Source organism: Emydura macquarii, unplaced genomic scaffold (genome assembly GCF_026122565.2).
Source record: "Emydura macquarii macquarii isolate MOO-44397 ecotype Brisbane River unplaced genomic scaffold, CSIRO-AGI_Emac_v2 contig_561, whole genome shotgun sequence".
In the NCBI taxonomy this organism is placed as follows: Eukaryota; Metazoa; Chordata; order Testudines; family Chelidae; genus Emydura; species Emydura macquarii.
In genome coordinates, this window is record NW_027130698.1 from 4104050 (window position 1) to 4129230 (window position 25181).

Here is a 25181-nt window from a genome sequence, read left to right on the forward strand (position 1 = left end):
CTCAGGGACCAGAAGGGCAGTGGGTTGATAATGGGAATGTTCTATTATACCTTGATTGACTTATACTTACAATCTTTCTCTTGTCTAAGATACATGTTAATAATTCTGGCACCTCTGTTTAGCAGGATATTTTTGTTTTCCTTTGGAGACTGATACTCACAAGCAGCTTCTCAAAGAAATCACCTTGAGAGTTGTATTAACATTTCTAAAAATCTTTCTTCTTTTACTGTCTCTCTTATGACCCAGTAGATCTAAATTTGTATTTTTCATGTAAACTATTAAACTGTTTTAACAAAGTTCAGATGTCACTTTCTTAAAAACCTTTGTGAAAATGAGTGTGTTTAATGAGCAACAGAAACAAAATGACTCCAAAAAGATTTGCTTACAACATAAAAGAACACAGAAAACTTTCAGCCCTCAACTTTATCCTTGGCTGATATTGTGAAGCCAAGCCCTGAAAAGGAAACATGTATACTGGCAGAATGGTAAAAAATGTATGGAATCGGTGTGGACATGGGAAATTTCAGAGTTAAATAAAGGTTTGATCAAAATCCTATGACAGTATTAAGATAGTCTTTTTGGACTAAGGATAGCTTAGGCTTATTGAGCACTTGAGAGCTAATAAGGTAAAATCCTGCCTGCACCACAAATTGATGATAGCAGATCACCTCAGGACAACATCTTGAAAATTGGGGAAGGCGCCTGAATCTGGAAGAGATGTATAACTGCATCGTAAGAGAGGAAGACATTGAAAATTAAAGTATAGTCCTGGCAGCAGACGGCAGGCGGTCAAAAAAAAACAATGAAAGACATCAATCTTGATTTAGATGCTACTGTATTATGATTGCCAAGGTCTTAAACTGGAAGCTCTTTTGACTGGAACAAAACTCCTATAATGAAGGAGATCATTTTTACTACATGCTGAGTTGTACCACTGAAGATGTGGGTGGCCCAGTTACATTTGATGACATTCTTTTTAACACTTCAGGGGATCTTGTATTCCAGCTATCTATTTTCTTCATCCCACATGTTGAATGACTTTTGAAAAATATGATGGGTAAGACAGCAACTCTTAAGTGAGACGCTGCCATCTCCAATTTGTTAGGCAGGGTCCCCTCTGCCTTTTCATCAAAAGAATATTGTAAAATGACATTCAAATGTAGTAGCATGAATAAGAATTTGGAACATGTCATGATAGAAAGGTCCACTTTACGAGCATCAAGAAACCTTGGATAGGTAGAAGATATTTTTAAGGGTGAACTCGATTATTCCAATGTTTTCATTATATTTTAGATAATGGAAAGTTGATAACCTTGTAAAGGAGATAATCCCCCAAATGAGATTGAGAAAGAAGCCTAAAGGTATTAGGCATCCAATTCCACTGGATTTTAAGCACCCAGTTTTCTTGGGATCCCTTCAAAATCCCAGTCTCAGAAAATGTTGGGGTTTTTCTTGCTAGGAGGAAAAAACATGGCCCACTAGGCCCATTTGACATCAAAAGAGATGGCAGGGAGAAGAAGGAAATCCCCCTGATGGTTTTGACCTAACACCTGCCTCTTCTGGAGAAGCACCTGTAGGAGAGACCTTAATATAACGATATAGCCTAAATCTCTTCTTCCCTGTTAAAGTGCAATCATTTTTGGCATAGAGTAGGACTATAAAGACTTTTTCTATACACACTCAAATATTTTATTACTTATATAGCCATAGAAAAGGTATGCCTTGAGAAAAATATTTGAGCAGCATAGAAAGAAATACTCAAATGCTCTGCTTCTGGATGGTAGGTCAACTCCTCTCTGCAGTCAGCTGGGATTAACTACCATCGCCATCTCCAACAGAAGCATCAGCCAAATTTGTCTTGGCCACTAAGGGGAAATGATTAAGATCACTGAACCTCTGTCAAAGTATCTTGTGTTACACAGATCAAAGGAATACATACAAAATGCAAACCTGTTTGACCAGTGGGGGAAAAAATGCTTTCATTGGCACAGAGCCACTCTCTATATTCTTGTATAGCAAGCTGACTTACTTCTTCCTCCTCCTCTTCTTTTTTGCTTTTGCTGTCAACAAAGATCCATGCAAAACTATTCTACTGACTCTTGATTCACTGTCTATATTAGAGGAATACACATAATAATCTCAACCTGTTTGCAATGGGTGTAGGAAAATATTCCAGATGACTTTAGTCCCAATGTAGCCTAATAATTAACAATGCTACAGTTAAATAAAATAATCTAACGTTTCCATTGCCTTTTACTGCAGACAGTATCTGTGGAAATGCATCAAGATACTGGTTGTGAATTTTGTTTCATACAATAAACATATGATTTTTTTTTTAATAAAAATTTATTTCAGCAGTTAAAATCCAGTTTGGATTTCAACCTGATAAACAAGAATTCAGCTTGGGAGTCCTTTTTATTATTTTTAATGTATGTTTCTTTTATTTTATTACAGGAATGACAAAAATGTGAAATTACTAGTTAGGGAAACATCTGTACAGTGTTGTAAATGACTTTGATTTTCAAACAGATATTTGCAGTAGATTTTGTCTACACTGTGGACCAATTTATTTATTTATTTATTTTGACCTTTTGAAAATGGAAGTAAACCAAACAAGCTGCTATTTAGAAAAAATGGCATATAAGGCTGGGATTTTCCAAGAAGCCCAATGCAGTTAGGTTCCAATTCCTATTCAAAGTAGACAGGAGTTGAGTCCCCAACTCTCCTAGGACTCTTTGAAAATCCCAGCTCAAATGTATGGCATCTAGTAATTTTCACAGATATTTAGTATGGTATGCGCGACTGACACAGTACATCGTAATAGGTCTGAAATAACCATTATGTTCCATCACCTCAGTGATCCATGGCGTAAAAAGTACCAGTGTAGACAGTGATACAATATAGCATAAAGGGTCTCTAGGCTCAGTTCGGTCAATCCATGGATTTAAAGCATCCAAAGAAAACTTTAACTTATTGAGTCGTAAACACTAATGAAGGAGTTATAGGCTTATTATATCAGCCTTCAGAACATTTGTTTATGTAGTGTAAAGGATTCTTAAACTATTTTTAAACAGTTCTTGCCCATTCTTAAAAAAATAAATTTATTTACAAAAATCTAATGAGGCAGTAAGGTAAAGGGCTATAAAGAACAAGGTAAAAACTGTTCATTAGAACAGGAGACACATGGGAACTTGATCTTGCATTGATGCAAAATTACTCCCTTCCAAAGAGAAAAGTGTATAGTCTAATGGCTCATTATGGGCAGGGAGTAGAAATTATATGTGTTGCATGAGATATGACCTCCTCCTAACCAAAGAGGAAGACTGAGTATCAGTGCTAATTCTTTTAAATCTGTCAGCAGGGCTAACACCGATCTTGAGATTCTATTGATTTACTTGCAGACCTTGTAGGGGTGGATTGTGTTGTTCTTAAGTGGTGTTTTTTTTGTTTTTTTTTTTTAAAGAGAATCCAAAGGGCAGTTGTGGGTAACTGCTCCTCTGTCACAAGGGTTTGCTCCTCCAGATTACACAGAAGGCTATATTGTCACCCTTCCTGTTCAAAGAGCGTAGAAGGCCTTTTGGGGAGTCTGTGAGGAGATACGGTCTGCAATGCATTCAGTGTACTGATGAAACACAGCTTCACTTCTTTATCATGTCTGATCCAGCCAGAGCAAAACAAATTACCCAGTATCTAGATGAAACGGGGCTAGGATATGACTTAATCTGGACAAGTGAAAGGTGGTAGAATTTGGGAGGTATCCAGAATACCTGATGAAACTTATGTTGGCATCCCTAATACCAGGAGTGAGAGTGCCATTTGTAACATGGGTGCATAATTTGAGTGTATCAGAGCCTGGGCTGAATTTATCCTCACATTGCCTCTGAGAGGTAAGGAAGTATTACTATCCCTATTACACAGATAGAGAACTGAGGCAGAGGGAGATCTATGGTCACTCAGGAGTTTCTGAGAGAACATGTAAGAAACACAGATCTCCTGAGCCCAATGAGTGCCTTAACCATAGCCTTATCTTTTCACAGATTTATTCAAAGCCATTGTCCCCTTAACATTAGATTAGTGTAGAACACTCTGTATGGAGCTACACTTTGGTGCCATTTAGAAGCTGAAGGTCATGCAGAAAGTGGTGGCTTGCTTATTAAGCAGGGTTCCAGGCCAAGAGCACATGACCACAAGTGCTCCGGAATCCACAATGGCTTCTGAGTTGAACTCAGTGTGTTGGTTTTAAACTGTAAAGGTCTAACTGGTTTGGGACCTGGTTCCCTGGAAAGATTCTCGCACTCCTCATGCCATACTGCTGCAGTTGAGATCAGTGCAGGCACTTCAGCTGGAATCTCTATTACGATGAGAGCACTGCTGGTAAGACATTCTCCTGAGCTCTTCAACCAATCTGTCATAACCTAGGTTTGCTGACCTTCAAGGCAAGGTGTAACTACCCATCTGTTTTCACCAGCTTTCCGAAAAGGTGTGGGCAGAAGGCTGGAAAGGCTTGGGAGCTATTTATGTATAGAGAGTCTATTATATGCATTTAGAATACTTTGAAAAGTGACCTAAATCAGCTTTTCTATATACCAAATGTCACAATTTTAAAGTGCAGTCATTTTGGGACCTTCCAGGGCTGTACAGAAATCTCCATCCCTGGATGGTATAAAGATATGCTTTCTAGTCCTGAAGGGAAACAAGGTATTGGACCCTCAATCCTGCCAGTGGGCCAATAGTTGATACTGAACATTCTGCAATTCAGAGCAGGGAACTTTTTTTTAGGTTTTTTTTTTTTTTGGTAGAGGTTGAAGGATGGAAGTATGGGGTTAGCTTGCTATGGATTTTTAAGATGGTTGCTCTTCCATTATGTTAAAGGCTCTTTTTCTTTTTTTTCTGAAATGATTGTCTTCAATAAGTGGTGATTCACTGAACTAGCCCTGAAGCTGCTGTTGAAAGATCAGTATTGAAAAAACATCTGTGCCAGCAAGTACCAAGAGAAAGGCCTTCACATGCTGCTTTCATTCGATATTTAAACACACAGTAATCTCAGACATTTCAAACATATACTTCATACTTACATATTTTGGGACACTAGCTGTCTCTTTTGATGAAGAGCCAAAATGTGTTAATTAATATTATTGCTTAATCTAGACAAATATTTGCACTTGACTCGTGCACTTTCATTCCATATACAAATTTAGCCCTAGTGTAGCTACCTTTGCAGGGATGCTCAGACAGATTTTGAATTAGTAGAAGCATTGTAACCAACTCTTGCAACTTCATCAGAAATCTTGTGATATTTAGTATTTTTCTTAAAAGTACCAGCTCCTGCAATTACATTAGAATCTCTGCTTTATAAAGAAAATCAAGTTTCTAACCCTCATGGTTCCAGATAAAAGCTTGAAAGCATGAACCCTATAGGCTCAAAGAGTAAAAGTCAAATAAACCCCCCTAAAGTTTATTATTTTTAATATCTTAGGATTTTGGGAAGACTGATTCATGATTTTTAAACACATGAGGTTCACAAAACAATAGAAGGGTCCAAAATTCAAAACCACCCCACAAAAATTCAAGCCCTTCAATCAAACCAATATTTTAATCTAATTTCTCAAAACAACTTCAGAAATCAGCAGCTGAACAAATAAAAAAAGATATGGAAATGCTCAAGTTCAATTCTCCAAAAGGCATTATACATTTCCTTTTCTCCTTCCATCTCAGCTTGAATTAAATTAAATTAATATATAGTAATACACAGCCTGAATGTTGGTTTGGGCTGCTGGCTGCTAGCTGCTACAGAGGAAATTATATTTCTACAGGACCACAGAAAGGAAAAAAGACAAGGAAAGGACTAAACAGAGAATGAGTAAAGAATATAGAGAATAAGAAGATAAAGCAGCAGAGAGCTACAATGGTTTAACCAAAACAGAAACTAAAAGAGAATATATTTTCTTTATAGCTGTAACAGAAATTACTCACCAACTCTTGGTTTTATTATCAAACACAACTTTTTATAGTAAGTCAGTTCAACAGTTTTGTTCCTATTTCATTGCCTTCTTTATAATTACACCACTGACACCAATGGAAGAGTGTAGTGGAGTATTTAATCAATTGCTTAAGAAAAAAGAAAACTTATGTTATTACCTATTCTCTCTCACAACGCAACTCACATTCCAAGGAATCATGTTTAACTTATTTTAAAATTACATCACACTGAATTTACTTAACGTATTGGAAAATATGTTTTGATAGTTTTATTTCTTCATGGTAGGTGGCAATATTTCTTTAGACAGTTTGTGTAATCAATATCCTTTCATCTCAGCAGTATCCAAAATTGCTTTTCCACAATTATACACATTCTAAATATGAACAATTATTTTAACCAGTATTAATGGATTTTCTGGGTCAAGGAGAGAGATGAATCCATGCAATACTATTTGCCTGTAGTTAGATCAATTAACTAAATCCTACTGTTATACAACATCCACAAAATATGTTTACAATGTAAGTACCTTTAAAAAACCATGTATACAAATACTAGAAAGACAGACAAAACTGAAACAATAACTGACAATTGTGCAGGAGGAGAAAAAGCTAACTTTGCAATCAACAAAAATTGAACATTCAGACTGTTACTAAATATGACACTTAGCTTCTATAGTAGATTGCATCTTTTCATTGTTTTGAACTTTCAGAAAGTAAAATTTTCAAATAGTGAATGAGGTAATAGCCAAACAACTCATTAAAGTCTGTGGGATTTCTGTGGCTAAAACTTCAGATGATACTTTGAAAACATCTCCCTCTACACTTTCCCTGTTATATTCTTTAGTATTACTCCTTAAGGGCTATATACAGGATTTAATACCTTGTGTGAATGCAGACCCAGAGTTTGTGGTTATGTGGTCACAAAGGCTGCTCCTTATTCCAATGGATTTCTACACTCTCAGCAGTATCCATTAAGCAACTGCCCAATACTAACCCTTTCCAGTGGTTAAGTGAAATTCTGTCTAGCACAAGTGCCAACAAACACAACACATAGGTTCTTCATAAGTTGACAGAAAGTTGGAAGGTAAAAGCTTCTTTGCTGACCACTCAGGAACAGGTTAGTTGAGGACAAGGAAGGTTGCAGCAATTATTCAGGCTGAAAAATTCCCCTTAATTCAGCTCCAAACAAGCAAGTGAAGAGGAAGCAGTAGCCTCCACCTCACAATATGATTTTTCAACATCAGTGACAGCTGGAGCCTCCTCTGACTGCCCTTCTCCATTGTTCCTTTAACTGAAGGCTTGATTTTTAAACAGACCTGGTACTGATGGCTAATTCCATCTTTCATCCAGATGAGGTTCTTATGGATGTTTCTCCAACTGTACTGTTGTGGTAACTCTGACAGTTTATTAAACCCAGTGAATGGGAGAGACAAGAAGAGAGATTGACAGCACCAGATTAAGAGTCTGTAGTGCACAAAACCTAGATAGCTTTTTTAGGGTAGGTTTACACTAAAAATACATGTGTCAGAAGACAGGGCTGTTCTTCAGTGCAATTGAAATTTGAGTCCATTTTGTAGTATAGATGTGACCTTAACTAGCATCAAACCCAACAAATGCCTTGGCACCAGCAACTTTAGAACATCTAAAGAGGAAAAAGAGCTGAGGGGAAAAAGTTCTCCTAAAAGGAAACATGGCTGTGGGACACAGCTAGAATTAAGGAAGCCAAATTATTAGTTCAAAATTTGAAAGAAAATGTTGGCATTTTCCTCAGAAGAGCTCTGAGACAGGGATTAAACCTACCTGCTTCTGTGCAGGCAGAATTCACAGCCGGAACTTCAGGGAAATCATAGGCAACACAGGAATGCCCACCAACAAGTCTGGTTCCGCATCCAGGCTGAAGTGCCCATTGTAACGGATGTATGCTCTTTAGCACAAAGAAGAATTGTTCTATTTGAACAGAAGTGCATGAAACTCTGTCTGAAGTGCTTCACCAGGGGTCTGAGGCATGTTAAAATGTATATGCTGAAATGTCCAACGAATTAGTCTGGATCAGTGAGACAACTGTTTTGTATAGCATACAGGCCTGCCTACACTATACAAATGGAACAGTACTTCCACAGCGTGAGGAGACAGCCATTTTGTAACACAGGCTCCTACAGTTGTAAAACAGACCGACCGTTACCAATATGACACACAAGTTCTCAATCCAAACCTCAAGCAACTCCACAAGTACTTGCTACTGATACTTCTACCTGACTTGCTCTTTCTTTTCACCTTTCCTGTGTAGGTGATTGCCTGGGGTTGCCCACGCTGAACCATTAATTTTAAAGGAAGTGGACATTTTTAGATAGGCTTAAGTCCTTCCAGTTTAATTTTTAATTATTTTCAAATAAAAATTATATATTGAAAGATGATTCTTGAAAGTTTAAGATAAAAGATCTCATTTTAGACTAAATTTTTTTTTTTTATTGTCTGTAGATCTTGGGTGGTGAAATACATGCAAAAATAGTATAGAAGTATCTGGACTCTCTATTTCTTCTAATTCAGTATTTTGTATCCCCTTTTCCACATTACATAATCCACTAAGAATACCAACTCAAATGATCTGTAATTATTATTTGTACTCAGAAGTATTCCACAGTAATTACTAGTGCGTTTCCAAAATCACTGATTTTCACTATACATTTAAGTTTTGTTGTTTTTTACCTCTCCTCCTATGGTAAGTAAGCCAGGTGAATCCTGCTTCCGTTTCTTTCGTGGACCAATAGCTGCCAGTGCAGTTAGGTTGGCATCCCTCTGCCTCATCTGTGCTAGTTCCTGTTGCTGCATCTATTACAGGGGGGAAAAAAATCTACATTTCAATTTTATTTAAACATATCAAATATTACACTCAGACTGATCATGCAATGTGGTGAAAGTTGACAGTGCCCAAATGTCTCACAGGATCATGCTGTATACGGCTATGCCAGATTTTAACAAATCATACTTGCAGCATCATGATTTTCAAAAGCATCACAATGACTCAGGTGCACAAGTCCCATTGGTTTTCCATCAGATTTGTGCTCCAAATCACTGAGCTGCCTTTGAAAATCCCACCTTTAAACATGGACATTTAATTCATTGGCAAGTAGAATACACTATACATCTTCAGACCATGACGTCTAAATATAAATAAAAAGCCAAAATAGTACAACAATTCAAACATTTCTATTCATCTCAAAATCTGAAGTTTATTTTGACCATTTCACATACACTTAATATTCATCTCAAGAAAGTAGTCAACAATCTCTATCTCTGAACATTAGGGGAAGGTTTTGCTGGCAACATGGTAATGAAAAGTTGAATTTCTAATTACTGTTAAGGGATTAGGGGTTAGTTAACCCCAGATTTAGTCACAGACTGGAGCAAGGAAAGCCACATCCTTGATCTACAAGTCAGATACTGCTTGTTGCAAAAAGGGGAGAGAACAGAAAATAGGAAAAAATATGATACCCTTATGATGAAAGGATCAGATTGTTTTACTCATTACATCGTTCAATCCCTTTAGAAAGAGTTAATGACCACAAACATTTCCCACAAATAGTACACACAAGTCTATATGGAGGTAGTGTAATATTGTACAAAAGCATGATTAGGTAATGTAGTACATACATTTTTACTAGATGCAATCAATCATTCATGTCTCATCACTACTTTCACTTTTTTTTTTTTGTGTGCAATTATTTGGTTTTGTTCAGAAGAGGTTTTTGCTTTCTAATCTCTCACTAATATCATAATATCAAATGCTTCCAAGGTAGTTTGAGGTTTGTCAAAGATTATACTGCTCAAATACAGCTCCTCAACAACAGAAAACAAGAATTAGCAGGCGTGGTTAGAACTGACTCAGTATATTTAACTGCCAATTGTACATACAATGAAAAGTCTGAATTTACTGATCACAGTTAAGTGATCAGGTGCCTAAATAAACAAATAGAATATACTGTGTGTTTTCCCCATTCCCCTTCTCTTTTACAAAAAAACAAAGATCTATTAAATGTCTTATTTGCTGTATCATTTTGGATTTTATAATTACTTCTTTTTTAAATTTATTCTAACTAGATTAATTGCATATTTTAACTTTCTTTGGCAAAGAGACTGCTTTCAATGTAGCATATTTATGTGTTAAATCTGGTTATTCTTTGACATGTTCTCCCACTGTGAATTTAAGTTTTATTTCGCAAATTCAAGTTTGCATAATACTTTCAACACAAAAATTATACACATCCATACAACTCAACCATCTATAGAATAAAAGAATTAATTAAATACCAAAGTCGAATGTGGGCATAACATCTATATGGCAGTCAAAGGTCTATATGTACTTTCCTTTGCCAACTCATATTAGGTTTTTAGCTCAAATATCTTTGGCTCTCTTCCAGACTAAATGCCAGTTAGACAGACCTGCCCGCTTACCCTTTCAAGGTAGATAGCAACAATGGTGAGCTCTAATCATTTACAAAGGTCATGATTGGAAACTAGCCCGTAAGCAGTAATTTAAAATTCGATTGATCCCTATTTGTAGTCAGGGAAAGAAAATGGACATTTCAGCTGTATTGTAATTATGAGGCTTCAAGGCAACTGTAAATAGATGTGCAAATCTAGATACTGGCAAATACCTTAGAGAAGAAATTATTACTATAGTATAACATATAGCCAGGAAAGGTTGAAGATAAAACTGCATATAAAAAAAGATCAATCATAGTTTTGCTAATTTGCCATGCTCGCCAGCATATAAGGGTTATCACAATTATCAGAAGTCTGCTGAATATTTAAGTTAGGGCCAACTGGCTCACAATGATCTCAGACAAAAGTGAGTAGAGAGCAACTGAGAATGTGAAAATTTGCACTGGAGAAGAGTTTTAATTTCATGGGAGGCTACGCTCAGAAATGCAGTATGAAAGGCAACTGACATAATAAAAAAAAAAATATTATTCAAATACGTCACTCAAAGTTGGAGTTCCCAGACCAACTGTACCTCAGTCCTTTCTTGGGCATATGTACTATTTAGTATTACTGCATATAGTTATAGCTTGAACATTTAATATATGCACATAATATGGCTGAATAGGTGTTCTAGGAATCATCATTCAGAATTTCTTGACTTTTGTACATGCAAATTCTGAATCATAAACATGGCACCTTCGTAGATTTTGTATAGTGGAGCAAATCCTGTCCTCACCTGCCAAGTACCCCGGTGGTGTTTCACAGAGCAAACCTGGGCAGGTCTGGGAGCCTGCAGAGTGGATCAGCATCCATTTGTTTCTTTGCCCTTCCATTTTTATTTTTTAAAATGAAAAGAACTATAGCTGACTGCTAGATATCAATTTTAGAGCAATGTGCCTAGTGTGTTTATTTAAATTACCACAGCATTGACTGCTCAAACAAACACACAGAGACTATGCAGTTAACTATAATACAAGTAATACATGAAAAAGTGTGGTCCAGTGAACATGATACTGGTCCAGTGGACATGATACAGAGAGTCAAAGGACATGGATGCTGTTCCGCTGATCTGCTATGTGACCAGAGGCTTCACCTCTCTGTACCTGTTTCCCCTCCCATTCTTTGTCTATCTTGTATAGACCATAAGCTTCGCAGCCAGGGATTGTCTCTTACTATGTGCCTTAATTACACTGCGTAGGTACAATGGAGCCCTAATCTCAGCTGAGACCTCTAGACATTAATACAATACAATACAAACAAATTTCCATATATGAAACTCCAGATACATATACAATACAGTTTGTAAACATCTGGATCTCCAGTTCACACCTTAGTATACTGTAAGAGAAAGTTGCATCCTCCATATTTATAACTTCATTATTTTTGTAGGCAACCACTTAAAATATCTTCAAGACATTTTCTATCAGTGAGATGCACAAATTGAAATTTTAAAAATGAGCTGGCTCAGGCTAAAAAATACTGACATATATAAAACTGATGCTGTATAAGTCAAAACTCTAAAAAATCTTTAAAAAGTCACCTTTGAGATATAATATGAGAATAGTCAAAGGGGATCATTAAAAAGGTCACATTTTCTGAAAATAGGGGCTCAATGAAATTACATTCTCAACAATATCTACAGAGTTACGTCATGACATTATGATTACCAGCATAGGCCTTGATCATGCAAATGTGATTAACTTTACACTTAAGTCCTCCTATTGAAGTCAGGAGACCTCTTTACAGTGTATAGAAATTAAACAGAAGTCTCTGCAGGCTCAGGGCCTTGGTACCATCCTTGTGAAAATTCAGGAAATACTGTAAAGTTGTAAACCAGCTCATCATATATATTTTTACACTTTTTCACATTATATGGATATTTAATATTACAGAGCTTTGTTTGACTGACTTTTACTTCTAAATTTATACTAAAACCCCAAGACAGATTATTCCCTCTGGAATGCGGAAGCTGCCATTATTTCTTTCTCCATTCCATCACTCCCAACCTCCGTCTCATTTACACCAAGCCCTCCTTTTCCCATCTTTGCAACCCTCCAACACCCCTCACAATCTCCATTCTTGACCTCATATCACCTGTCTCATCAGTCTCTCCCTTTCCAAAAACATTCCCCCATTTAATAAAAGTCTAGCTTTATTAAATACAACATGCTACATCAACCAACAAGATACAACTACAGTAATGCGTTCTTTTTGTAGATCACTTTCATTTGCATTTCTTATTCAATATTACTCTAATTTACTCTGACAATATACTGTACAACAGAAAAATAAGTCTGAGGACAGTGGTACTTTTGCAATGACTGTAACGAGACAATTAACTTTTTGACAACCAAGATGTATATTTAGAACATAAACAAACTTGCCTATCTATATAATACAAGAAAAAAACTTGTTCCAAAGCAGCTGTCTTTCAACATTTATATATTTAAAAATTAATAAAAACTCCCCAGGTGATTTTATAGCTTTTATCACTAATAGCTTCTTAAAAGTTTAAAAATAAAATGTCTTTTCATGCTCCTTTTACTCTTTTCCTGTCTGGCCAAGATTAATTTTGAGTGTGCTTTGAATGCAGCTAAGATTTACTTGACTTTTTTTTTTTGTCTGTTTGTTGAATAACAACTTTAACATATAGTAGTCCTTTCTCACACAAAAGCATCTTTCTTTGTGAGCCAGCATCACTAGATAAAAACCGCACTGAGGACATTCCTCATTAGTTAACTACTGTAAAGTCAGCAGTGAGAGCACAAAATGTTTTTTTTGTTTTCCTCACACCACTGGTTATTATACTATTTTTACTATTTTAAGTTTCTCAACAAAAAAGTGGCAGATTACAAGTACACCATATTTAATATCAAGCACCATTCTGTCCATCACATTATTGTAATTGTAATTGAGAGGAAGACTGTAATTTTGGCACATGGCATAAGCAAGCTGATAGCATGTCAACCTGAAATGTCAATGTTACCACTGCTTACCAATTATTTCTAAAACACAAGAATATATGCAATGTTTATTCATGTTGTATTTTGGAAATAATTTTACAACAGGAATTTTAATTCTCTTCTGTCCAACAACAAACAATACGTTGATGATAGTTATAGAAATACCAATAAACACTACAATTTTAAATGTAAATGCATGCCTTAATTTTTTTATATGTGTGTTTGTGTCTATATATATATTCCCATTTCTTCTGCTGGCACTTCACATAACAGTAAGAAGCCTCCTGTTAGGGAGATGAGAATGAGTTTATTTGCAAGCCTTCCCCCCCACCCCCCAAGAACCAAAAACTAATGTTACTGCATCCATCTATGGAATTTTATATTACAAATTGAGAAAAATACAGTGAGCTAGATTACTCTCCAGGTTAACTCTGCTGATGTGTACTGGATATGAATTTGACCCGATGTGGCAATCACAGGACTGTTTGACCCTTTGCAAGTGAAGACTACAGATTTGAATCCAAAACCTTTTTCTAATTCTGAAAATTAAATAGCATGATTACTGCTGGAATCCCTACTTCAGACAGACATTTTTTCCTCTTGAGAGAATGGGATGGCAAAATTAGCAGTATAACCTGTCCAGGCCCTAGAGAAAACAGGTCACCATCATATTAGCAAAGACTGATTGACCATCCACCCCTAGATGGAATGCAGAGATCGCCACTAGGTGAACTTTTAGGGATGACACCGCCAAACCTAGCTGCTTCAAGTGCAGCAGACAGCCCAAGATGGAAGGTATTGATGCTTGCATCAGAGAGAGACTCTTCAGCATTGCCCAAATCAAAAATCAATTCCACTCGATCAAGTATGTAGCTCTTGTGGATGGTTTCCTGCTGCCAAGGAGGACCTCTCTAACAGGCTCCGAGCATGTCGACTCTAAAGGGTTTAGACATGAAGCTTCCATGCTGTGAGGTGGAGAGAATTGAGGTTGGGATGCTGGAGGTGGCTGTGATCCTGGGTGATTAGGTCCGGCATCAATGGTAGGGCAATTGGAGCAGCCACCAACAGTTCCAGTAGTGTTATGTACCAGTGTTGTCGGGGCCGTGCTGGGGCTATCAGTATGAGAGATGCTCTCTCCCTCCTGATCTTGAGCAGCACCTTGTGAATGACCAGGAAGGGTTGGAATGCATAGAACAGGTCTACCCAGGGAAGGAGGCATGTGTCCGTGATCAAGCCCAGGCTGTAGTTCGGGAATGAACAAAATTTCTGACATTTCCTGTTGAGTCTTATCACAAGCAGATTTACTTGAAGAACTCCCCACCACTGCAAGATGCTACTCACGATGTGCGGGCGAATAGACCACTCATGGTTGCAGAAGGACCTGCTGAGATGGTCCGCCAGCTTGTTCTGGGATCCCAGCAGATAATTCACCTCAAGGTGTATGGAGTGGGCTATGCAGAAATCTCACAACTTGAGGGCTTCGTGGCCTGGGGAAGAGGAACACGCTCCACCCTATCTGTTTATACATAACATTTCTGTTTTGTTGTCTGTCATGACTGCCTTCCAGATGGGGTTGGAAAGTTTGGCAGACTAAGCAAACTGCTTTCAGCTCCCTGACACTGATGTGAAGTGAGACCTCTGATCGGGACCAGAGGCCTTGAGTCTCGAGGGTCCCTAAATGTGCTCTCCACCCCAACGCTGATGTGTCCATGCCTAGAGACATCAAGCTGAGCCCTGGAGAAGGGTACTCCTGTGCATAGCGATTGGGGGTTGAACCACAGGAGGGACTCACAGGAGGGACTCAATAACCTGAATGGGAAGCAAAACTATTTTGTCCAGTTTGTCTCTGTATGCCGATGCCAGCCAAACCTGGAGAGGCCTGAGCTGAAGCCTCACATGCTGAACCACGCATGTGACTGAGGAGCTTCAAGCTCCGCGCTGTTGTGGTAGGAAAGCGCCTGAAATTCTCTTTGATGGAGCAAATGGTCTGGAGGCAAGACTGGTAGGAATGCCCTGGCATGAGCAAAAGTCTAAGACAGCTCCTATAAGCTCTATCCTCTGGGTGGGAGATGAGTTGATGTGGTGATGTTCAGCACCAGACCCAATCTGAAATGTTGACCATGTCAGGGTCAATAGGCAGTGGGCTGTAATCTGAGCTGTACTGCCCAGGGCTGGACCCCTCAGGCTTCAGCTTCAGCCCTAGGCGGTGTGGCTCGGACTTCAGCTTCAGCCCAGGCCCCAGCAAATCTAATGCCAGCCCTGAAGACCCCATTAAAACGGAGTCATGACCCACTTTGGGGTCCCAACCCACAGCTTGAGAACCATTGCTATAAGGCATGTGATGGGTATCCAAGGTTAGAAGGCATCTTGCTACCACCTGTCCTTAGCGTGAGGTGTCCTGTCTGTGCTGGCTGTGATCAGCTTCCTGAAAGCCACCAGCCTCTGGCAACACAATCATTGCCTTCCAACTCTCCACAGGCCTTGCTCTCTTTGTACTAGCTAGCAACAGGACCATGAAGACCACACAAAGACACCCCAAGTAGCTTAAGCATACTCTTTCCCAGAGCTCCAATCTTGTGGGCACTCTGGTTTACAATTTATCAACATCCATTGTCCAACTGTAGATACCAGAACTGTATTCCAGCAGCAGTCATACCAGTGCCAAATACTGAGATAAAATAACTTCTCTACTCCTATTTAAGAGTCCCATGTTTATGCACCTGTGACAGGGTCAGGCCAGAGGGCTAAAGGAAGGCAGGTCTAGCAGTCCCAGGATCAGCAGCACCCTCTTCCCTTGGTAGCTGAACAGAGGTTACCCCTGGTTAATTAGGGCACCTGAGGCCAATCAAGGACCTGCCTGGAGCCTCTTAAAAGCCTTTCCTCCAGCCAGACAGGTGTGGGTGATAGGAGCTGTGGGAGTGAGGCGAGCTGAGTGGTGCAGATGCTGGCAAGGACCAAGAGGGTAGAGAAGGAGGAGTGGTATACTGAGAGACAGAACCCCATAGATACAGAGGGGCTGTGGGAGAAACCCTGCCCAAGCAGGGCTGAAGGCCTTCCCAGGCTAGGAGGCTGGAAGGAAGAAACCCTGCCAGAGGGGCAACTGAATTGTGTGTTTGCTTAGCACTGCCATGGCCAAAGGGGCTATCGGAGACTGAGAGACTCCTCAGACAAGGAGGCCGGGAGAGGCCCTGCTAAAGCAAGGAATGGACAGTGAGCTGAGGGGCCATGGGCAGATAACCAGGGAAACTAGTAGCACTCTTGAAACCAGCAGCACGGGGCTGCTATTTGTAGGGTGCCTGGGTTGGGGCCTCGATTAGAGGGTGGAAACACCCCCACCGCCATTTGCTGGAGTGGCCAAAGCCGCAGCAAAGAGGCAAGGGCCTAGCAAACCCAGAGAAGGGACTGGTGACCAGAGGGGAACAGCCATTTTGGGGAACAGTGTTACCCTCAAACACCTCTAGAGGGGGAAATATTCTGAGGGACGAAGGTATACGTCAGCCTGCTGCTAGAGGGAAGCACTGGACCTACTGAGGTGGAAAAGGCATTCTGACACAGCATCCTAGGATCTCATTAGCTCTTTTAGCCACAGTGGGAGCTCATGTTCATCTCCACCATTACTCCCAAATCTTTTTCAGAGTCACTGCTTCCCCAGGATAGGGTCCCCTCATCCTGGAAGTATGACCTACAGTCTTTGTGCCTGTATATATATATACACACATATATATACACACACATACACATATATATATATATGCACACACACATTTATATTTAGCTGTATTAAAATGCATACGGTTTGCTTGTGCCCAGTTTACCAAATGATCCACATCGCTATACATCAGTGGCCTGTCCTCTTCATTATTTACCACACTACAATTTGTGTGTCACCTGAAAACTTTATCAGTGATGTTTTTATGTTTTCTTCTAGGTCATTGATTGAAACATTAAATAGCATAAAGCCAAGAACCAATTTCTCTGGGACTCCACTCAAAACACACCCACTTGATGATGATTCCTCATTTACAATTACATTTTAAGACCTGTCAATTATTTTAATCCATTTAATGTGTACATAACAAGCATAGCAAAAAAACCTCTATTAACCATGTTCCATATATAATTTTCAAACGTAACTTGATCAAATAAAAAATAATTTTCTCCACAACAAGGCTATATGCTGCCCCTCTGCAAATGGTAGTCGCGTAACTAAATTAAATTTTTGGTCTGTCAATCATGATGGCTGTAGGTCTAGTCAAAAGAGATCAAGACTTTATTGTACTGGATAAAATATATTTTTCTTCCTTCTAACTCAAAAACTGTTGAAAATTATTGCTTAATATTTTTAAAAATTCACCTTTTGGCAGAGACAAAGCTGGGAACATTTGAGCCCCCAAGGTGAATGTTTCATAAAGAAATGAGCACCTGAATACTGTTTTGCAACCTTAATTAGAGCAGTTGCGACCAGATGTCACTACTGCGATAGACCCATGCAGCTTATTACTTCTGGTTCCCTTAACATTTGCTCCATTATTTTAGTTAGAATATAAAATTAGATTTATGGTACAGAATTGCCAAGTGCATCCTCCTTTCTTTTTTTTGTACACCAGTATTCCCTATGGTTTTCTCAAGTCAAGTACCCCAACTCATTAACCATGATCTTTCATAAAATAATTATCAGTAAAACATGAAGTGACCTGAAGAAGAGCTCTGTGTAAGCTTGAAAGTTTCTCTCTCTTAGCAACAGAAGTTTGTCCAATAAAAAATATTACCATACCCACTTTGTCTCTCTAATATCAGTGAAACAGTTATTTAATTTCCTTAGTTCCATACAGCAACAGATCTATACAAATTTTCCAAGACTTTCCTTAACTGCTCTTTACTAATAGCTTAAAAAAATCAGGATATTCTCAATTTATAATTTTCCAAACTACTTTAAAAAAATCTTATTGAAGTCAGATTTTAAAAAGGAATTTATTAATCAGATTTTTTAGTCTTTTTAAATTGTATGTCTCTTCATTTATTAATAGGCTGACTTTCTCTCTAGTACTACTTTATTCCCAAAATATTTATAAATGCTCTTCTTATTCCTCCTAGTCCCTTTGATTAACTCATGCTATTTCACGGTTGCCATTAGTTTTTCCTTGCAACCAATTTTGTATATTTTTGCTTGATTGCCTTCCTGATTTTGTATTTTCAGTACCATTTCTTTTTAACCTAAGATCTTTGAATGGTCATATTTACAGCTATATTAACTTCCACTTAAGCCATTCATTCTTCTTTAGCAGAGGAAATGTAATTTGTTGCACCTTTCATAGTGTCTTTCAGGTTTTCCCAAACAACTTCTAGAGTGATGAACTTTAATACTTCCTTCCACTTGACCTTGTTCACTGGTTTTCTTAATTCTTCAAAATTTGCTTTCTTGAACTCTAATACACTTGTACAGTTCATCTGCATGCTGTGAAACCATCCTCACCATGCTGAATTCAATCTCAGTTACCAGTTCCAAGCTTCTCTATTATTCTCTCTTCCTCCATCCGTTCCCATGTAAATCAGTACCAGTAGATTTTGGATTGTTTCTCATTTAGTTAGGGTCTTCACTTTTTTAATCATAACATTATCTTCTATGTATCTTAAGAACCTCTTTCATTATGCATGTTGGTTAAATGTGTTATTCAACAGATAACTGGGGTAGTTAAATTCCACATGAACATGGTACCTTGTGGTTTTTGAGTACGATGGTATTTGATTAGGAATTTTACACCCACTCTTTTCATTACTGAACTATAGTTTTCTTGCTGTGTAACACAAACCCCATCACCATTACTTTTAGTCTATTTCCTAAATATACTTGATGTTTGAAATAATTGAGAACCACTACAGAGCTACTTTTCCAAGAACCAAGGAAAACCTAGGTTCCTATTATTTATTTTACTGTAGCCAACTGAAGTCTGATTTATACAGTAAAATCCTGGCTCTAGTGAAGTCAATGGGGATTTCTGCCAGTGACTTCAATGGAGCCTGGATTTCACCCACACAACCTTCAGTTGAAACTAGGTATCGTTCTATTTTTAAAAGGAAATATTTGCAAATCGTTTTACAAAAGTTAACTGAACTTGTGTTAACACACAAAAGCTTGAGATATTAATTAACCAGAAATTCTGGTAAAGGGCTTTATTAATCAGGCTTTTGAGAAAGGAAATGCCCAGATTTTATTTGATATCAGCCCTACACCATTCTTATGGGAAATCTGTATCTTTAAATTGCCAATCTCATTTTAGCAAATGAGAAAAAATGTAGCAATTTACTAAAAATCATTTGGCTGTAATAAGTAATTTTAATCAAGTAGTTAGAGAAAATGTCACTGGAGCTAATTTCTAAACTGTTATAAACAGATGGGAAATGAGTAACGTAGAGGATAGTTGTGCCGCTTTTGTAGTCTGGATCTTGGTTTGATCAAGTCAAAGTGACATGACAAAAACAATTTTAATTTATTCTATAACTATATTCAATTTAGGAACACATGGCATGACAAGATCTCAATATTTGGCAAATGTAAGAGTGGGGACAAAGGATTATTAAGAATGAAAATAGCCAAACACCCACTTTTTTCCCCACCATAATTTTTAGGGAAGGTCTTTGGAGTCCATTAGAAAAAAAACAAAATATTTTTCAGAATGTGAAACAAACCTGAGATTTAAATAATCTAAATCTTTTCTATTTTAGAAATAACTACAACAAACAGCTACCACTGATTTCTCCTACAGATAAAGGCACAAAAACCTAGTGTGGGGACAAAATATTTCATACACTGACAAGAAGCAAATTAGGGAATCTTATAAGTACAATACGGTAGTCATGCCTTCCTATTGATCACATATAATTTACATCTTACAAAGATGTGAATTCTTGCATTCTCACTCCACAAGGAAAATCTCAATGATTTATTCATTTCAAATAAAAAATAGAAGGTAGATGAGAAGAATTACTTCACAGGCTGTAGCTTTCTCAGGGCACTAGTGCTAGGCTCTTCTTTCGCACTGCCCGAAGGGGCTTTGTGTGCAAGTCCCTCTAATTAACAAGGTGAATCATGCAGCAGTTCTCTAATTAGTGAACATGACAAGCCAATGGAAACAAGCAGACAGACCTGGTGTACAGATATGGTCAGCAAAAAGCATAGCAACATGCCATTAAAAATGTATATTTCATGTAAATAAACTACAAAAAGAAAGAGAACCAGTGTAAAACTTGTTTTTCTTTTTCATGTTTTATGCTTCTAATTGTTTTCAGATATAAATAATGACACAATAAATCAAGGTTTCCAGCTGCAAGTCATACCACCTCTCCAAAATCCAAAAGTAGCTAGCTATCCTACTCAAAACAAGCAGCTGCTTAAGAAGCATTATTTGTTTTCTTGCTTGTTTCTCCATTTTAAAGAGCAGCAGTTACATTAATCTTAGAGTTTTGAAAACCCATAATTAACCCCTCAGCATAGATACATACATAAAATGGGTGTGGCAGTCTCACTTTTGTTGTTATTATTGGCCTGTGCCTTATAAAAATTTATATATATATATATATATATATATATATATATATATATTCCCAAAATATAACACAATTTCAGTCTTCCGCATATTGAAGGATGATCAATCAATAATAATAATAAAAATTATAGAATGAGATCTGCATTGATAAAACAAGATGGGACAATCCAAATTGTACCTCGTCATAGAATTCTTCCCAAATATAAACTTCCCTCAATCTTCCAACTCCCCACTATGCTTTCCCCACAAATACCCTCAAAACGTGAAGTGGAATTTTAATTCATTTTCCATTCTTTATTCTAAATTAAAAGCACAACAACAGTCAGTGGTGGAAGGCACCAACATTAGCACTGCATAATACTCTCTGCTACTTACACTCCACTGTATCTCATCAAATGGACAAAGATGTGGATTATCCTCACCACAAATTCCGCATCTCACAGCGCCCCAAAATAAACATTCTCCCCATCCTCCTCTTCTAACTTTGAAGAAATAATTTCCTTTCCCTAACATATCAATGTTGGAAAACCTCACGGTTCTGACCATTGCAGTTTTAAAAAAACACTGGGGTTTAAATACTGGTCCTTATGTAACCGTAGCTCCAAAGGGTTTTTACACCCAACTGTAAATTTAAAAATTATTTTAAAAATGTTTTAGCACAGGAAGTTACAATGAAGGTTTAAATTCAGTCATAATTTCACAAGAAATAACATTATAGATCATGAACAGAATGTTAAAATAGCTATAGACTTTTTAAATGAACTCAATATGTTTTCACTTACTATTTGGGAACTTCTCCTAACGTCTCTTAGATCCCATTCAACATAACCATCCTTAGGACAGTGCCTAGCAGCTTTAAACACAGACTGAAGAGTATCCTCTTTTAACATCAAGACATAACTGATAATCTGCTAACAACTGAACTATGATCTGCCATATGCACAGAGAAAGTATTCAGCAAACAACCTGTCACAAATGCTTATTGTTTCAATAACCAACTCACCAAAGGACTTTGCTTCATAAAATACATTACAAACACTGGCACACAATTATTATCAACTGGCAGTTGTAATTAAATGTGAAACAACTGGGAAAAAAAACCACACCAGATTGAGGTTTTCAGAGGTTGGGTGGATCAGAAAGCTCTAGATGCCTCTCAGCTTCTTAATATAACAAAAACAAAATAAAGTGATTGGAAAAAAAGTGCTGAACAGGAGATTAAAAATAGGATCTTATCAATCATCAAGAATCTCTAAATGGTTGATTTTTCATCAACTTTTATACACAAGGATGATTTTTATATACATATAAACACACACTATACTTAAATAAGAAATTTAAATAACAATAAGAGGCAGGTGTCCACATGTAGTATTTTCTATCAGACAATACAATCCATCACTGAATTGCCAAATTCTGCTCTCATTTGAACTGGTGTAAATACAAAATACTTTCACTGACATCAGTCAAATTACTTCAGAATTGCACCAGTGTAAAAGAGCAGAATTTGGCTCAAACTCTTTTAAAGAATAAGAACAGATGCTGGAAAAAGAACACACAAAAGTAAATCCACTGACTCAAACAGAACAAAAGATAATTTTTTTAGGCAAAACATTCAGGTCATTGAATCTTTCACTATGTATTCTACCATTTCTAGTGTTTGCCTGATAATGGTCACCATGCTTGTTAGGTGTTCCCGTCTTGATGAACCTCAAGTTTAGTTTGTGTTTACCCAGTTTCAGGATAAACTATATGCCTAACCTTCCTGCGGCCCCATGCACACTTAAGCACAAGTATTATTTTCTTAATAAATGTTTCAAAAGCCCCACTCATAATTAATTGAGAGTGTTTATGAAATGTACATTTATTACTTGAAAGTTTAATGGTATAGTTGAGCAAATTACAGAAATTTTATCATCATCAATTATGCAACAAGGACAAATTCAGAAATTTGTATAATAAAGATAACAGCAGCTTTCAAGGTTGTCAAAAATGTATTACATTGCCCTATGTTAGCCTGAAATAAATTTCCATAAATGGAAACAATCAAAAGAGTCTTGAGTTGCACTAGGGGAGAAGTTGAATAATTTTAGGAGAACAGCTCCTGGGTTGACATTAATAATTTTCATAGTTTTCCACAGTTAGCCGAGACTTTGAGGAAGATCTTTTTCTTCCTATTTCTCTATTAGTGAATTGGAAAAAGACTAAGACTTCTCTTTTTTGGTGAAATTTTTATAAAAAGTCACTTGCACATGGACAGCTGATTATGTCCAGATCATCTAACCAAAAAAAAGTGCTAAAAATTTGGGAAATTATGATTTGACATAACTTATAGCAAATTGCATATTACCGTTAACACCTGGGACCAAGAGATATTTCCTAATTTATTCAAACAATATATCATAAAAATCTAACTGAAATCTATACCCAGCACAAGCAGAACTACAAATAAAGGATAATAAATATTTTTTACTTACATAGTATATCTCTCTCAAGGCACTTTACAAATATTAATTAAGCCTCACAACATCTCTAAATCAGGTAAAATATGGATTCGGACCACATGACGTATTGAAATGCAGCTACCTCTGGGACAGAACACAGTACACTCAACTGTTTAAATTAGGAATAAAGAGGAATATTTTAATCAATTGTAATGACTATCACTAGAATTTAGCCTAGGTCCAGGAACAAACACCTGTATTTTCATGAAATGTGCCATGGATTCTTCAGTTACCAAAAACTGCCTTGCTCTCTTTTCTTGTCTGAAAGATGACAGCTCGAGCAGCACAATGGGCCTGATCCATAATACTCTGAAGCGAACAGACTTCCATCAACATTACTAGGCTCTGGATCATTCTTCATATCCCCTAACGCAATGTCAGAGGTGTAGAGTTGACCTCAGTCTGCTCAATCAAGGTATGAACTGTTAACTAGTTCTTTAGAAGTCTCCCACCCAAGTGTGAACCAGCATGATTCTAACTTTGCTTATGATGTCAGAAGATCACAAACAAAGGGGAGGTGACTGCAGGAGTCCAAAGTTCTAAGGGCAATCTAGTAACAATTTCTCTTTTTACCCAGTGTGTGTGTGGGTAGGAGGGGGGAAACCCTCTCGCCACAGTCATCAGTGTTTTGGGGGACAGACCTTGAATGGACTGCAAGGAAGGCAGCACAGCGCCCAGAAGGGGGAGTGTAAAATTGCATACATGGTGGGCAAGAGACTGTCCCCTGGGAATGTCTCCGCCCCCCTGCAGCATATTTAATGTTTCCTAGTAGTTGTCTCACCCTCTCTGTCCTTAGTTGTAGTGTAAGAGCTGCATTTTTAGGATGTGGCAGGTCTCACCGATTGCCTGTTTTGGGATCAGAAAATATTTTTTCCCACTGGACCAAACTGGCAGACATGTGGTGAGCTTTATCACTTTCCTTACAGTATCATGGGGACATAATTGGTATGGACTGAATAGTACTTTTAAGTTTAATAACAGGAAAGGTAAGAGTCTTAGCTCATTGCTATTTGTGGCCAATGTCCAGGGCTGATAAAGATTAAAGGGACCAGCTCCCAGAGGTAAATGAGACCCGAGATTTAACCAGTGGACCTGTACCTACAGGAAAAGGGGAGACTTTTCGGCCAGAGGTCCTCGCTTGGTAACCTCTACCCCTCACACACGGGGGGAGGAGAGGTTTCAGAAGTGAGCTAAATCTAGGGTTGGGCTTCGGAAGGTCCACCCCAAGTTATCGGTTGTATTGTGGGACCCTGCAACCCCACACAAGACCAAGTTCAATGTCGGTATTTCAGAGCAGAGAAGGGAGCATAGTGTTAAATGAATAAATGAATACAGTTGCAACCTGCTGTTTAAATCCATCTCATACATCTACTGCTCATTCACCTGTGTATCCTGATCAAGTCACCCTGTGTCTGTTTTTTCCAAGATCCACTGTTAAACCACAAACAAGCAGTTTTATAGTGTTCATGAAAGAGGAGCTGACAATCACTAATGATAGATCTATACTAAAATACAGAGATCAATCCTCTGTTCATTATTTAGTTTCATCTGTCTTGAAAAGAGAACTTGCAAGTGTTTTGATTAAAGGGTCAAAAGATAGCCCAGAGAATGACCATTTATGGTAATGTACTTTCAGACATAGGTGCTGGAACTAGGCATACTGCCGCACCCCCGAGCTTGAAGTGGATTCCATTATATGTAGAGTTTAC

General features: G+C 37.7%; 1 protein-coding gene across 1 annotated transcript in view; it reads right to left on the reverse strand.

Annotated features, from left to right (window-relative positions):
* Positions 1-25181, reverse strand: part of LOC137147730 (transcription initiation factor TFIID subunit 4-like) — a 205107-nt gene that overhangs the window by 51713 nt on the left and 128213 nt on the right. Inside the window, exon 14 of the mRNA XM_067540058.1 lies at positions 8686-8808. Coding sequence (XP_067396159.1) covers positions 8686-8808 — 123 coding nt within the window. The remainder of the gene's footprint in view (positions 1-8685; positions 8809-25181) is intronic.